Source organism: Psammomys obesus, unplaced genomic scaffold (assembly GCF_907164565.1).
Source record: "Psammomys obesus unplaced genomic scaffold, mPsaObe1.curated_primary_1811, whole genome shotgun sequence".
Lineage (NCBI taxonomy): Eukaryota > Metazoa > Chordata > Mammalia > Rodentia > Muridae > Psammomys > Psammomys obesus.
In genome coordinates this window covers 14,296,805-14,313,008 of record NW_026585580.1, presented here as the reverse complement: position 1 = coordinate 14,313,008, position 16,204 = coordinate 14,296,805, and the positions used below count along the sequence as shown (strand labels likewise).

Below are 16,204 nucleotides of genomic sequence, written 5' to 3'. Positions count from 1 at the left end.
GATAAGTAAACAGAAGCCAGAGAAACTGAGTAGCTTGCACAGCATCAGTGGAGCTGATAAAGTGAAAAGAGGCAGGCTAGGTTGTAAACCAACAGAAATTGGCATCCCTTAGCATGATGCCTCCAGATTCACTAATCTGCACAGAGAGCAAAAATGGACAACAACAAAAATAGTGGCCAGTGCCAATAAATAATAAATTCACCCAGAGAATGAAAATACTGAGGACAGACCTCAGCCTGCTTGGAGCCTCGCAGACCTGGAGGGTAGCCGGGTATCTGTAGTGGCTGAAGGTTCTTGGCTATGCCCGATGCTCTGGATGGGAACCAGTAGCTCAAGGGTCTCCCCTGATTTTCAACAGCTGATAGCCTCCACCTGCAATGTCCGCATCTTGCCAATGTCCAAAAGGTTATCAAACTGCCCAGCAAGTCATCTGCACTGACTATTGCAGTTGCTCGTGGTGTGACGCTGCCAAAGGCCAGCAGGCACGGAGAGGGCTTGAGTAGGGTGAGTCCTAATAGAACCATCTTGGCAGAGGCAAAGATGATCTAAAGAGACACTTGTGTCCCTCCCTTTGGCAATCGGACTATTCGAACAATGGACCCCAAGGAACTGGAATTTCCCCAGGAATCTCCCGCTGTGGGATGTGAAAGGCTGAGGCCCTCAGGAGTGCCAGCCTCAGGAGGAATCTGTCTCCTAGGAAGAGATTTGGCACAATTCTGACAGCTTCTCAGATCACTTTTGGAGGAGACTGCAGAGTCCTGAGTAGGGCTAGCCCTTGATCAAGACAGCTTAGGAATGAATACCTTTTGCCCCCTACTCACACTTAAACCTGTGTTACACCGCTAACATGGGCACTGGGGAGACTGAACTTGAACTTTCCTCCTCCCAGTGTGGCCACACTGAATAATCACACACAAAATCACCTTTCTCTGCTTTTCACTTACTCTTCTCTTTAGTTGGTGTTACTGAGGACAGGCGGGGCTCAGACTACCTTGCCTTGTTGGGGTTGCCCGGGGCCAAATGCTGACTGTAAAGAGTCAGGTAAAAACTTGTTAAGTACTGCAAGGACCCATTTAAGAATAAGAACACAGCTCAGAAATACACAATTGGGTATAAGAGTCTTGGAAGGCAGTTGTGTAAGAAAGAAAAACCACTGCAGAGGCGGTGGGTTCATGAGAAACTGACCTCCGTTGAACACGTCTGTGTGCAAGCTCCAAAGCAGACACGTGCGCCTTGCTTCCCATTGGGCTTTTGACCCTCGGACTAATATGGGATGTGGTTGATGCCTGCTTTAGAGAACTTAAGCTCTTCAAGGTTGGAGGGACTTGTTGGCCTAGACTCTGGCAGAGGAGGAAAGGGCTATTCCATTACCCAGAGGCTAAACTATGACCCAGCAAAGCACCTACATAGTCTTGGGCTTAATCTCTTCCGGTGTCAAAACCTGCCCCAAACCTCTTGCCTTAGGCACTTATCGAAGACCGATTTAGAGGTAATTATTACTATTTCATTACATCAAAAGGAAAATTCAAGCCTTAGAATTGGAAAAAAAGAAATTAAGTCAAACTTAGTGATAGTGTTCAGAAAAATAAATTTGTTTCTTAAAAATCACTGGCACAGTCAGGGATGGTGGTGCACGGCCCTATTCCCAGTATTCTAGGGGCTTTTAAGGAACAAAGCGAGTTCCAGTCCAGCCTGGGCTACACAGTGAGTTCTCCATCAACCTAGGCTACAGAAGAAGACTCGGCCTTGGGGGCAGGGATCAAACCAAAACCCCTCAAAGGTGAAGTCGCCTTCAAAATATATTTTTAATTTACACGCTTGCTGCACAAACAGGACAACGGCAGAGGGGAGCACTCCAAGTTCCTTTTTAGAGTCTTTCTGTAATCCTCCTTTATTTTGTTCAGCTTATTCTAAGACATACGGTAGGCAAACATGGCCTTTTAAATAGATCATCTAACTCAACCAAAAGCTGAGAAAAGGAAAGAGACTCTGGGGCTAAGCTCTGGGGGGGGAAGTGAGCAGACCAGAAAACTGTGACAACATCCTTCCCCTTCCCAAAAGGGCTTAGATTGAGTCTTGTAGAGAGCACACACCACACACACACCCAAGAACTTTAACCTGGGAGACGTGATGGCTTCTTACAGCGTTTGACCTGGGTCTTTGAAAGGAGTATGTACATAGAAACATCTTAATCATTCCAAGACAGAGAAAGGCCAGTCTGGCTTCCAGAGTCACGCCCCGCCACCTTCACCGCCCCCACACTAATGCTTTTTGCACACCTTGTAAGTTTCCAAAACAAGCAAGCAAACAAATAACATAAAATGGGCTTCCTGCGGCCAAGAGGTACGAGAATCCCATTAAGCCCCTTTGGAAGACACAAACGCAAACAGAGTGGGCCCCCATTCTCAAGGAAGCACTGCCAGGAACTGAATCAGACCCTGAACACTCCGCACGTCAAAGCCACCGAGGAGCAGAGGTGCGACCCGGAGGAGTCACTGGCACAAATTGTCGGGGCTGGACTCCGGATGCGCACTCAGACCTCTGGAAGGCTCCGACATTGCTGTACAGCAGACCCGGGTTCGTCCCCGGCGTCGGAGGCGCGGCCGGGCCCCGCCCACGCACCAATGCGGCTGCGCAGCGTGGCCACCCCGTCTCCCACGTGACCGCCGTCACTGCCTCCGTGAAGCTGGGGCCGCCATCTTAAGTCCTGGCGGGCCCGGGCCCATCTCCTTCTTCCTCCCGGGCCGGGCACCTGTGACAGCGTGCGGTTGGCGGCCCCGGCCCGTCCGGTCGGAGAAGCCCGTGGGATTCTGAGGGCGGGACGAGGGGGTCTGAACTCAAGGACTCGGCGGCGGACGCGCCGGCTGGCGGGCCGCCCAGGTGCTGGCACGGAGGGGGCGGGACCGTGCGCCCCGCCCCGCCCCTCAGAGGCCAGCGCCGGGGCCCCGCGGCCCTTGCCCGTTTCCAGTATGGCCGCCCGCCGTGCCTGACCCGCGGCCTCTCCGTTCCGGCTCTCCGTAGGCGATGCCGATGCCGAGGCTGTGACTGACACTCCCGCTCCCACGCACGCACCGACCCAGACCCACGCCGGCAGCCTGAGCCCTGGGCCCACAACCGCTCTCTCCTCCGGCACCGCGGCCACAGCCCGGACCACGGCTCCCGCGCCGCTGCCGTCGCCTCGCGGAGAAGGGTCGCGCCGGCCCTCGAGCTCGGCGGCCCCCGGCCGGCCAGGATGGGGAAGCGGGCGGGAGGAGGAGCAGCCGCCGCCGCCTCCGCGTCCTCCGGGGCCGGGCTGGAGCCCGCGGCCGGCCGCGGCGGGGGTCCTCGGAGCGCGGCCGCCGGCCTCCTGGGAGCGCTGCACCTGGTGATGACCCTCGTGGTGGCCGCGGCGCGGGCCGAGAAGGAAGGTGAGTGGCCGGCGGCGGGCGGCGGGCGGCGGGGAGGCCCGCGGCGGGCGCCGGCGCGAAGTTGCTGGGTCGAGCCCGGTCCCGGCTCGGCGGCAGCCAGCTCGCCGAGGCGGCCGCGCGCCGGGGCTCTGCTGCCCCGGGATTCCTGCCCCTCGCCGTCCCCTCGCCTTCCCCTCGTCTCCTGTCAGTGCCATTTCAAAACTTGCCGAGTTCTCGTCTGCGCCTGCCGCCGGGGCCGCTATGCGACGAGGCACCCCGCTTTTTAGGCTTCTTGGTGGCCCCTGCTTGGTAAATCGCGGGACGCCTGCCTCGGTTCCCCTTTGTCGGGTTTGAAATTGGGTATGCAGACCGAGCACCCTTTAAGATGCGGTGGTCAAAACAAAACCAAACAAAACAAAAATAGCGAGACTGGTGGAAAGGCTTCAAAACAAAGCTTCTAAGATTTATATTTGCTGGGACATTTCTTTGAAGAGGCTCTTGTTTCTCTAGTTTTCTTTTTCGCTACCGTCCCTTTGCGGTGTTGAGGGTTGTTTGCTTCTTCATTAGCCCTAAATAGAATCTCATTTGCCTCTAGTAAGCTACTGGAAGCCGGTTTACATTTCTGGTGTAAGATTCTGTGCCTTTCTCTTGGATGTGTGAGCCCTTAGGAACCAACGTCAAGTTCTCAGCTTGCAAACCTTCCACCTGTAATTCACAGTTGAAGGCTCACTCTGATTAAACAAACAAACAAACAAACAAACAGACCTTGCTATCGTAAGGCTGTAAAACTGGTACTTTGACATGGTCAGAAATTACTTTGTAATCTTGAAGACCGGACTACCTGTTTCTGAACGGAAGCCCGAGGGAATGTGAGCAGTTAGAGCCTTCATGAATTAAATCACTCACAATGAATGCTGCTCTTTTTTAGACTAAGAAAACTAGTTCGACTATCTTTCATTACACACCAGAGGAACTCTGCAAGAAAATAATTTTGTGCCGTATAACTTTGAAGTTGTTTTCCTGTATGGTTATAAAGCCATTTGGTTTTTACTGTTACTGACTGGCAGCTGCAAAGGTTAACCAAATTAGCGTTAAAGTGCAACTATTTTCAGTTTATTATTTATCTTTCTTAGAAACATCACATTCCCTCATTTAATTCTATAAACCACCACAGTCTAGTCAGCATAAGAACACTAATCAGAATAGCAAGGATTTGGCAGAGGCAAGATTATTTTAAGCATAAAAATGCTGTTTTAAGGTGGTCAGGCCTGAGGTTGTCATATTATTTATGATCCCCTGTTAAATATAGTGTTGTTTTGGGTGGCCATGGTAGCCAGCATTTGGACATGTGTGTTGAGTAAACCCTTTAGAGTGTGACAATTTGGTGGGCATGTCTGCTTGTGCTTCCCTGAGACTGGGGGGCACTTGCTTTGCTTTTCTGTTGATGGCCTGGCCTTGTAGGCACCGAGTCTTTGAATAAATGCCTCTTCTCATGGACTGTAGCACAGGGAACGAAAGAAGTGATGTAGTCTAAGTTTGCCTTATCCTCCTAACGCTGCTTATTTTTCCAACTGACATTTAAGCGCTAATTTTTGGGCTACAGTTAAGTAGTTAAATTTCTTGTTGGAGGGCATCAGTCTAAAATTATATATTTGCCTACTCTTCATTTGCGGAATTTACAAGTGTCCGTGCGCCTCTCTAATGTGCATAAGTCTGTAAGGGCTGAGCCTGTAGAATAGCTGCCAAAGAACTAAGTATGAAAAGAGGTGGTTCAGTCGACCCCTGGGCCTGGCTGAGTCAGACCCTTTCGACTGTGCTGTATCTGGGGGACAATTTGTATGGACAAAATAGTTAAGATATTAAGAGTAATTATATTAATATAGATCATAGGCCTTGGGCCTTCATACATAGGTCTGGTTTAAATCAAATGTTCCGAACGATCTCCCAATAAATGTTCTACTCTCTAAACATGCTTCTAGATCAAATTCCAGTCATGTTTTAATTTTGAATAAGTAGGAGAAATGGAATTGATTTTCTCTCAGGATTGTGACACAGTGTCTTTGGCATCTACATTTGCCCCAGAAGAGTGCTGTTGAGTTGTTTTGTTTTGTTTCCCAGCAAATTTGGTCATACTTGTAAAGAGAGCTAAGTTTACTTTATCTGTTTATTCCCTGAGGACCTTCTGTGTCAAGTAGTATAGAGTGAAATTTCCAAGAAGGGATTTACCAGCAAATGTAGTGGTGGTTCTTTGGGTATTTTGTATGTTTGTATATCTTTCCTGCATTGCAGTAGACTTTCACTAGAAAACTGAGACAGTGAAAGTCACTGTCTCCTCAAGAAAAGCTGCAGGCGAAGCTGGATTGCCTCATGCAGCTCTTCATGTTTAAACTAGATGCTCATTTTCTTGACAGTACATGAGCCGTTCCTTGTCTTAACATCATTATGTCTCAGAACTCCTAGCTTAACACACATCTTAACTGATCTATGACGTGTGTTATCTCTGGTCCAGAGGAAAGGGACCTTTGACACCATTTTGATGGTGCTTGAATGTTTGTAAAAACTTTGAGATAGTTGCCAGACATAAAGTTACTATAATTACCACAGACAACCAGTGTATTCTAGTTAGTGCCAGGATTTTTTTGTGAGAGTAAGATTTAGCTACTGAAAACAGGAAAGTCTCTTTTTGTCTGTTTCTGTCTGTCTCTCTATAATAAAATCAATTATTAAAATATGCATAATGACGATACATATATGTATGTTATACTTAGACTTTTGGTGGAGTCTTGAGTTATAAATCAGCCATTATGCCAAGCAAAGAAGCCTTTTTAAAAAAGATTTGCTTTTTGTGTATGAATGTTTCGCCTGCATGCAAGTATGTGTGCTGAATGAATGCCTGGTACTCAAAGGAAGGAGGGGTCAGATCTGCTTGAGCTATAGTTACAGATGAGTGTGAGTATACAGATGAGTATTCACACCTGAACAGGGCTTCTCTGTAAGAGTAGGAAGTGCTCTTTAACAGACAAGCAGTCTTGTCACTCATCTCTGCCAGTATGTTTTGTTGTTGCTGTTGTTTTGTTTTCGAGACAGGGTTTCTCTGTGTAGCCTTGGCTGTCCTGGACTCACTTTGTAGACCAGGCTGGCTTTGAACTCAGAGATCCACCTGCCTCTGCCTCCTGAGTACTAGGATCAAAGGTGTGTGCCACTACACCAATAAGTTTTTAAAACATCTTATGTATTCATTTCATTGTGAAATGGGTTTTGGAAGTTGTGGTGCCTTTTAATTTACTCTAAATGGGCGGGAACCATTTACATATCTAGTAAATAAAGCTTGGGCTGATTTTTGGAATGTTGTTTCATTCTGTGACAATTTCAGTCTGAAAGCCACAGGTGTTTTTATTAATTGGTAGTTAAAGGCAAGGTCAAGTTTGTAGTGTTAAGACTTTTAATTTTTTTTCTGTCCATATATGGTGGCTTCATGCATAAATTTTTATTTAAGCTGTATTTGTGTCATAAATACAGAACATGGTATTTTCTATACAAACCTAAGAACCAAGTGCTTAGGCCAGAAGAGAGGAGCTAAAAGCCTGCTAGTGATTTTGCCTTGGGGTCATAAAATCGATTAGAGAGATATGTACTTTCTAATGTAAAGCTATATTTTTAATGATTTTTAACGTGAGATGTTTTACCCTTTGGGTGGAATGGCTGCATTTCAATTTAGAGCCTGTTAAATAGGGTAGTGCAGAATGTACACGTTACTAATGAGCTTGTTTCGCCCTTTGTAAAAACTGTTTAGTAGTGAGAAACACTGGAGTCCTGTAGTGGGAAGAAGTACGCCCTTTGTTTCTGATAAGCATTTTCCTCCTCTTTCCAATATGGCCCCATTTCTGAATTCTTACAGTGAGTCCAGATAGGCACCCCTGAAGAGATGAGCTGTGAAAGCAGCTGTAAATTCATCTAATTTGTTATCTTGAGTCTTGGTAAAAACGTGTTCCCCTTGGAGGTGCAGTGAATATGTCTTCATTGGGTGTTCAATGTCTTAGAAATGTTCTCTCCTTGTGGTTTGAGATTTCTTGTTGGTTTGCCAAACCAAGGGGTCTGAATTCTCCTTTTTGTCTGTTGAGAGCAGCTTGGGCCTTATGTGACGAATGGACTTTGTACTTCTGGGTTGTCACTGTGTCCTAGCCAGCTGTCACTGCTGTGCATGTGCCAGTTGGATGTCTGTCTTCATCTGTGTGTCTGGCCAGAAGCATGCACTAAAGCCTGGGCAGGATAAGCTTGCACTACCTCCCTTTTCCCACTTGTTAGTTAGTGCCAGGGTAGTCCTTGGCCACAGTGGACTTACTTTTGACCCTTAACCAGGTAGTGCCTGTGAGCCGACCCCTTCCTTTGGTCAGCTCTTCCTACCACTTCTGTCGCCCAGCCTCCTGCCTCCCAGCCTGTGTCCATCCATCGCCCAGTGTAGCCCCGCTCCCTTTGAGTCTTTGTTCATCCTTTTATCTTAACAGTTGTGCACTGCTGCCTCAGTCACTTCCTTAGAGGATCCCCTGGCACCTTTCCCCAGTCTAGAATTTCTGTGAGGCATCTACAGTATGGATGCAGTTTTGAGTGAAGATTTGCCTGAGATAATCTCACCCGACTTTTTTTTTTTTTTTTTTTTAAACCTGTGGCCTGGGTGACCTGGAGGTTAGAGTCAGGAGTAGGTAGGAACATCAACTTAGGTATAGTTGTCCTTTGGAAATGTTCAGGAGAGTAGGATATTGGGTAACCGCACCTTTCTTTTCCCACATGTTGCTTCCCTTTATAACTAAAATGAGGTGTGTCTACTCACCTACCCTTCACTACGGGGCTGGTCAGGTTGCTCAGGGCTAAGGATGTGCACTGCTCTTGTGGACCTATATGAGAGGCTCATAACTGCCAGTACCTCCTCTAAGATCTGATGCCCACCCCCGCACTCACAGGCACATTATCCCAGACGGATGCATAGCAAACACATAATTAAAAATAATCAGCTGTCACTGTCAGGACTCCAGGACTTTTAAGCTTTTCAGATCCTCAGAATAGTGAGGCTGGCGGAGTGCTCCAGTAATAGCTACATGAGGAGGCCAGGGTCCTCCTCCATGCAAGCCATTGTTTCCTAGTTCCCAGTGAGCGTTCATGCATGGGGGTGTCTTGTTAAGTACTAGGTGGAGAAAGAGCAAACGTGTCAGTGGACCACTTCGCTTTATTTTATTTTACTTTCTAAGTCTGGGTCTCTCCCTCACCATACGGAATTAGCTGTGTAGATCATGCTGGCTTTGAGCTGGAGTAGATCCACTTGCTTCTGCCTTCTGAGGGCTGGAATTAAAAGCGTGTGCCACCACAGCCAGCTCATTTCTTGGTTTTAAACAATCATATTCTGTCATCTTGGTGAACATTAAAGTAGCCCATTCTGGATCATCAGAGTTCTTCAAAAGAAACTTTCCTGTTAGTGGGTAGTCTGGGGTATTGAATATTGGCTATGGGTAGCTGCTGACTGATGTACTTAATGATTTGGAGCTAGGTTTTGTTACTTAGGTTAAGCAATATTGTCTTCTGCAAATACACCTTGGCTCTTGATTGGTGTGACAGGTTGGTCTAGGCTTGGGCAGTAATCTCAGAAGTTGGTCCTAGATTAAAAAGTACTAAAGAGAACCAAAGGCTGGGAGTAGAATTTGCTTTGTTGTCCATTGTTTTAGTGCAAGGCAGAGTCCTAACTGTGTTGCCCAGGCTGGCCTCTTGAGTGCAGGGGTGCAGGCAGATGCCACCATGCCCAGAGAGGTTTTGCTTTTGCTAGAGAGGGAAGTTTCTTTTAGACTCCAGCTTAAACACAAGGGTTCAGAAGAGGCATGCCTCTAGTGCTGTGGCGTCTCTTACAAAGACAAACGAGGAGCTTTTTCTTCTCTCTGCTGCATATAGTACATAGGCAAAGCCCTGGAAAATGTCTGAGAGGATCCTTGACATGCCTGTCAGGATGAGAGTGTAAAACCTGCATTGTCTGTACAGTTTCTTCTAATCGTGATAAAACCCTACAGGATTTACCATCTTAGTCATTTTAGGTGTACAGTTCAGCTACGCTAAGTAGTCCCATACTGTGTAGTCGGTCTCCAGAACTCGTTCACTCTGCAGAATTGGGACCTCTGTTCTTCTAAACACTTCCCATTTCTCTCCATTGCTCCCCTAGCCCCAGCCGTGCTGTCTGGATGTGATGATAGTTGCTTAATGTCTGAGTGGACTCCCTCAGCTTGGCATTTTTGACTTGTTTCATTTCACTTGGCGTGGTGTCCGTGCAGCTTATGTTGCCTGTGTTGGAGTTTCCATTTTCTCCCTGTGGGGCCAGGCTGGCCTTAGACTTGAGCACCTCCTTTCTGAGGCTCTGCAGCGCTGAGCCCATAGGAGGGCACTGTCACACTTTCTTCTTTTTAACTCAATACTAGGGGTTGAACTCAGGGCCGTGTTGTATGCTAGTTAAGTACTCTGTCACTGAGCTATTCCCCTAGCTCTTTTTAAGTTTTCTTTTGACTCTGGCAGGATCTCCCTAAGTTGCTTAGGTTGGTCTTGAGATTGCTAGGTAGCTTAGGTAAGCCTAGAACTTGGAACCTTACTGTCTCAGCATCCAAAATAGAGTAGCTAAGATTCTAAGTAAGTGCCATCATGTGGATTTTTTTTTTTTTAAGAGACAGGATATTTATAGCCCAGGATACACTTGAACTCAGCAATCTCTTTGCCTCAAGCTGCGGAGTGCAAGGATTATGTTTGTGTGGCCGCCCAGCCTGGTTTCTAGTGTAAAGGATAATGTCACGACGTTTTCACACACAGATGTCATGGTGCTTTGCTAATATTTGCTCCTCGACAACTCTTCCTGCCCCTTCTTCCCTGCTAAGAGTTCCCCATTCTGCTTTTGTGTCACAGGAATTTCAATCCACATGCCATGTATGATACAAAATACACAGTATTTTGCCTTTCCTACCCACTATTACCCTCTTCAGCTTCTTTTTCTTTTAACTTTGCATGTATCTATGTGCAGGTATGTGTATGTGTAGCTGTGGGCACGTGTGTATGTAGAAGTCAGAGAACAACTTCAGCTGTTATCCCTACATCCCCCACCTTGGTTTTTTGTTTTGTTTGTTTGCTTGCTTGTTTATTTGAGACAGGGTCTCACTATGTAGACCAGGCTAGCCTCAAAATCACAGCTCTGCCTGCCTCTGCCTCCTGGGTGCTGGGATCAAAGGTGTGCACCACTGTGCCCAGTCCACACCTTGTTTTTAGAGACAGGGTTTCTCCCTGGGTCGTGGGACATGCTGAGGAGGTGACCCCCGCCCCCTTGGCCCTGGAATTGCAAGGATGCTGTGCCAGACTTTTTACTTGGGGTTAGCATCACATTCAGGTCCTTGTGCTTGCGCTTTCCAGGCACTGCGCTGTCCTCCTAACCCATGCCTTCCTGACATTTGAAGGCAGGGTGGCACTCCTTTATGTGCACGTGTAGCATCCTTTTTCATCCATCCGGTCATCCACGGACAGGTGTGCACAGAGCTCCTCAAAACTTCTTCAGTTCTTCAGTGTCTGCCCCAAACAGATTTCTGCATCATATGGTAGTTTTGTTTTGTTTTTATTTTTTTTTTTAGTACTTGCACATTTTTATTCGTAGGAGCCACATTATTTTACAACCACATCAGTAGTAGTACATAAAGGCTCCAATTTCAACCCATCTGTGGCACACATTCAGTCAGTCCACTTACTCACCTATTTTCCGGAGTGACCATCCTAGAGAGTGCATGCTAATAGGCCATTGTGCTTTTTATTTTTGTGTCTCTGAAGATGAGAGGTGTTGGACAACTTTTGATGTGCTTGTTGGCCATTTATACATATTCTCTGGAAAGATGTCTAGTTAAGTCCTTTGCCCACGCTCTGTGTTTTTTTGTTGTTGTGTTACATTTTCTTCATATTATGGGTATTAATTTTTTATCTGACAAATGACTGGCGAGTATGGTCTCATTCTGCATGTTAACTTTTCGTTCAGTTATTTCTTTCTTTAATGAGCAAACTTTTTGTTTGAGCTGGACTTGGTGGTGTATACTGGATAGGCAGGAAGATAGTACACGTCAAGGCCAGCCTGGTCTACATACTGAGTTCTGGGCCAGACAGGGCTAAATAGTGAAACCTTAGCTATCTCAAAAAAAAAAAAAAAAAAAAAAAAAAAAAAAAAAAAAAAGGGCGCGGGGAGTGTGAAAGCAAGAAAGAGGAGAGTGAGGTGGGCTGGGGACAGGGAGGTTCCAGTGCTTGTGCCAGGTGCTTGCAAGCGCTTGAGGAGGCCAGAGTGGGCCTGGTCCCCTGGAGCTGGAGTTGGAGCTGGGAGCCAGCAAGGAAACCTGGGTCCTTTGCAAGAACAGCTTATCTGCCGAGTCATCTCTCCAGCCCTGGCAGATATGTTCCTAAAAACTTAACTTCTCTGTGTAGTTATGATACTGCATTTGTGTCAAAGAAAGCACCAGCTAAAAACTGTCTCTGCAGTAAAGTTTGGGATGTAGCAGAGCATAGGTGCCATGTCTCAGTTTTCTCCACTCCTAGAACTATCACTTCAGAGAAGCTGCCTCTGAGACCCGGGCCTCTCTGTAGCACATCTGAATCTAAAACAGTGGCCTCTTAAAGGTGACCCAGAATGAATAGAAAGTGCTTCTGAACTGATAACCTTTTTAAACATTTGCTTTTCACTGTTTAGGGTCGTGTGTCAGTTGAACTTGCCTGTAACTGAAGCTGCCGCTGGTTACTGATACTCTGCTGGGTTACTGTGCCTGGTGCTGTTTACATTGCAGACCTCATCACATTCGGTCCTCACGTGGATGGCCGTCTGTGCTTCCTAGCTGTTTAGCCTTGGCCTCAGTCTGCCTCTGGCCTAAGTAGGCTGGAGGGGCTTGTGCCTGTTTCCTCAAGATTCTAGCCTTCCACGGGAGAGGCAGTGTAATATGCAGGAGTTCTTTCCTTGCGGACAACCTACAGATTGCCTTTGGGAGGGTCCCCTGCCCCTTCCCAGGGTTTCTGTGTGTAGCCCTGGCTGTCCTGGAACTCGCTCTGTAGACCAGGCTGGCCTTGAACTCAGAGATCCACCTGCTTCTGACTTCCTAGAGCTGAGATTAAAGGTATGCACCACCACTACCTGACAGAACTTTTTTTTTTTTAATTAAAAATTCATACTGATTGTACAAAAAGAAATATTAAATAATGTTTAGTTAGTGGTGGAAAATTGGTCTGTTTCCTTTTCATGAGCATTTCCCTCCCCCTTTAAAAAAAAGTGTTTTACGTGAGGATATGTCTTTGTACCACTTGTGTGCCTGGTTCTCATAGCATAGCAGCATAGCAGGATCCCCTGGTGTGAGTCAGGGTTCTGGGACTCAATCCTAGGCCCTCTGGAAGAACAGCCAGTGCTCTGAGCCATCTCTCCAGCCCCTCTGCCTCCCGGTTCAAAAGCAGATGTTGCCAGGTTGCCTGTGAAGAAAACTATCGTGTAGCATCCTGTGTGAGGGCAGCCGCTTCCACATAGTGACTGTGACCTTTTTTAAATTAGAATCTTTAAGTCTCACTGTGAAACAGTTACTATGGTAAGACTGGGCACTTTGATTCATTTGCTGGCTATTCCTACTTGATCTTGTCTTTTGTTATTTTCCCTATTAACATTTGATTTTTTTTTAACTTAAATAATTAAGGACAATATTTTTCTAAGCTTCTATTTAGGAATTACTTTTATTTTTCTATTATTTTTAATCAGTCAAATCTGTAGTTCTTGCTTTTCTAGCTTTGTTGTTATTGCTCAAAAGCCAAACAAAACCCTGTGTGTAACGATTGGATGTTCACTGATGTTTCATCTTTGTGTTTCTGTTTTGTGATACATATCATAAAGCACGGATGTGAATGTTTTAAGTTGTGTTATATGAAACTGGCATTTTATAGGTACAATATGATTAAAAAGCATTCTAGGGCTTTTACCTTATCTATCTATCTATCTATCTATCTATCTATCTATCTATCTATCTATCTATGGGTTTTTTGGGGACAGGGTTCCTCTGTGTAGCCTAGGCTGTCCTGGACTTGCTTTGTAGACCAGGCTGGCCTGGAACTCACAGAGATCCTCCTGCCTCAGCCTCTCTGAGTGCTAGGATTACAGGCATGTGCCACCGGTGATCTGTATTTTTGTATGAATTTTTGCATTGGCAAGGATTTGAGAACAATGTTAGCTATAAGTAATAAAAAAGGCATCTTGTCTTATCCTGGTCCCTAAGGTAGAGACACCTTAGATGTTCCACTGTGAAGTGTGATTGGAGCTAGGTGTTTTTGATACTGTGTTCTGAAATACTTTAGTCTTGAGCGTTCTCAGGAGTAGATTGAGTGTTCAGGAGAGAGGCTACACTTTATCTGGTGAAACTGTTTGAGCAAAGTAGTTTTGATTGTAGTTTTGGCAGGCTCCTCTCTCCTTAAGACTGTTTCCTGTCAGTGTTTTGTCTTTTCGGTTCGGTGTGTTTTGTTTGAGACCAGCGCGTGTCAGGTCCGCTGGGGCTGGGCTGCTTCCCAGCAGCTGGGTCACAGGCTCACTTCTCCAGCTGCTTGGTGTGCATCTTTGTATAGGGTAGCTTCTAAACAACTGCAACTTTTTTTGTAAGTGTTTAAAAATAGTGAAAACACTGCAGGGAGCTATCTTTAGTAATAGCAGCAACAAGAACAGACCTTAAGAACCATGTAGACTCCCAGGAAAAGCATTCTTGAAGAACACAGTAGACTCAGACGGTGAAAGACACTGACGCTTGGCTACATAAAACCTTAAAAATGTGAACAGAGCTTTTCTTACCTTAGGAAAGCTGAAAAAGTGTACACAGAAGATGAATGTGGACATGCTGGGGGAGTGCAAGGGAAGGGTGTGCACAAGCAGTTCTCCCGGCAAGCTGTGAGGCGTTGACAGCGAGGGGAGTGCCGCAGGGCAGGGCCGTGGACCCGAAGTCCACATGGTTCCAGCCGAGACTGCTGGTAATGTTCGGAGGGCGCCCGTGTGATCTGCGCTACAGTCGAGGCTTTGCTAAGTTACCGTCGCAGCCATATGCCTTAAAACAACATGAATCCCTTTTCTTGGCTCTGAAGGGCACAAGTCTTCGAGCAAGGTGTTGGTAGGCTGTCTGCCTTCAGGGCTTAGTCTGCCTTAGGGTCTTCTGGCTTGGAGAGGTTTCCACACTCCTTGGCTCATCACCCCTTTTTAACACGACTCTCTTTTCTTCCTGGCTTCTTGCTCCTGTTCTTTTCCTTTTGGCTATCTGTGGGATCGTTACCCCTTTTCAGATTGAGGAAATTTGGCTTGATGAGAGCTTTTAACTTTGTGCGTGTGTTTGGGTGTTTTGTTTGTTTTTGTGAGGGGCTGTTAATATGAATTACCTGCCTTGCAGGTCTTGCTTGGTCATCATATATTATCCTTTAAATGTATTGTTGGGATACTTTGGCTAGAATTTGTTTAGGAGTTTTGTATCATTGGTTATGAGGGTTACTGCTGTTCTGTTTCTTCCAACAGTTTTGACATTAGAGTCAGTCAGACTGGCCTCATAGTCCATGTTGACAGCTGTTTCTCCTTATCATTTGCTTTGGAACAGTTTGTACAGAATTGGTACCATTGACATTATCTGGGCCTGGAATTTTTTTTTCTGGAGGTTTTGAGACACAATGTGAACTTCTAGTGTGTAGAGTTATTTAGTTTTTTGTTTGCTTTTTTTCCCCCTCGTGGATGAGCTTTGATGAAAGAATTCAACTATTTTATTTAAGTTGCCAAATTTGTCAACAAAATTATTCTTAATATTTTCTTACTTTCTTTTTACTATTTGCAGTATCTGGTGTCAAGGCCTCTCTCACTCTTGGTATTTATAATTTCTTGTCTTGATGAGTTTTGTCGTCCAAGTTGTTCTTGAAGACCTAATGCCTCAATCTCCTTAGTGCTAGGCTTATTTCTGCTTGCATTTGTATTGTTGGGTTTGCTTCTTTAGGACATAATTTGTTGTTTGTGTTTTAGGTTTTTTTAATTTGGGGGGCAAAAACTGATTTGAAGCCTTTTAAAAGGTGTAAAGTGATTTGCTTTATCAAGGATTTTCTTGGCTCTTAATAGTTTGTAAGTTTAGCACGAATTTTACTTCTGTAGCTGTGCTTCCTGTCTCACCCTTCCCCACCCTGTCTAGAAGCTTCAAGAGCTGCAGAGCAGAACATGAAGTTGACCTTTTGGACTTTGGGGTTTTGTGTCACGTTTGACATAGGTTGTGCTGGCACGCCTTCTGCTTGTTGATCTGTCTTTTGCAGGCTCTAATATACTGTTACAGCTGATATGTTTTTTTCCTCTCACTGCAGTTTTATTTTATTTCTCTCTACACTTTTTATGGTGCCAGGATCAAACTCAGGATCTTGGGCATGCTGGGTAAGCACTGAAGCACTGAGCTTCAATCCTCATTTCTACTTAAAAAAAAAATTAGTTCTTTGGTACTTAAGACTGAGTCTGGGGTCTGACATATGCCTTTTAAACTTTTCCTTTTTAAAACGATGTTTCGGTGAGTTTCCGGTTGATCTCCAACTCGCTCTCGACTGCGCTGGAACTTGAACTTCCCGCCTTCCTGCCACAGCCTTTAGAGAAGCTGGTGCTGCAGCCTCTGCCACAGCTGAGGCCTTGATCTTCTTTTTGAACACCCAGAGCACATGATGTCATACTGTGCTGCACCCGTGGGCCGGTTAAATGAGCTTTGACTAACTGCCCTTCTCATCTTCTCTTGCACCTAGCGGCCTTGGAGCCC

The 16,204-nt window shown here is 46.0% G+C and overlaps 1 protein-coding gene across 2 annotated transcripts in view; it reads left to right on the top strand.

Annotated features, from left to right (window-relative positions):
* Positions 1 to 2,958: 2,958 nt before the first annotated feature.
* The window catches only part of Tmem131 (transmembrane protein 131), a 136,195-nt gene continuing 122,949 nt past the window's right edge, over positions 2,959 to 16,204 (top strand). For both annotated transcript variants that reach the window (XM_055606926.1, XM_055606916.1), the window contains exon 1: positions 2,959 to 3,407. In XM_055606926.1, coding sequence (XP_055462901.1) covers positions 3,233 to 3,407 — 175 coding nt within the window. In that variant the 5' untranslated portion in view covers positions 2,959 to 3,232. The remainder of the gene's footprint in view (positions 3,408 to 16,204) is intronic.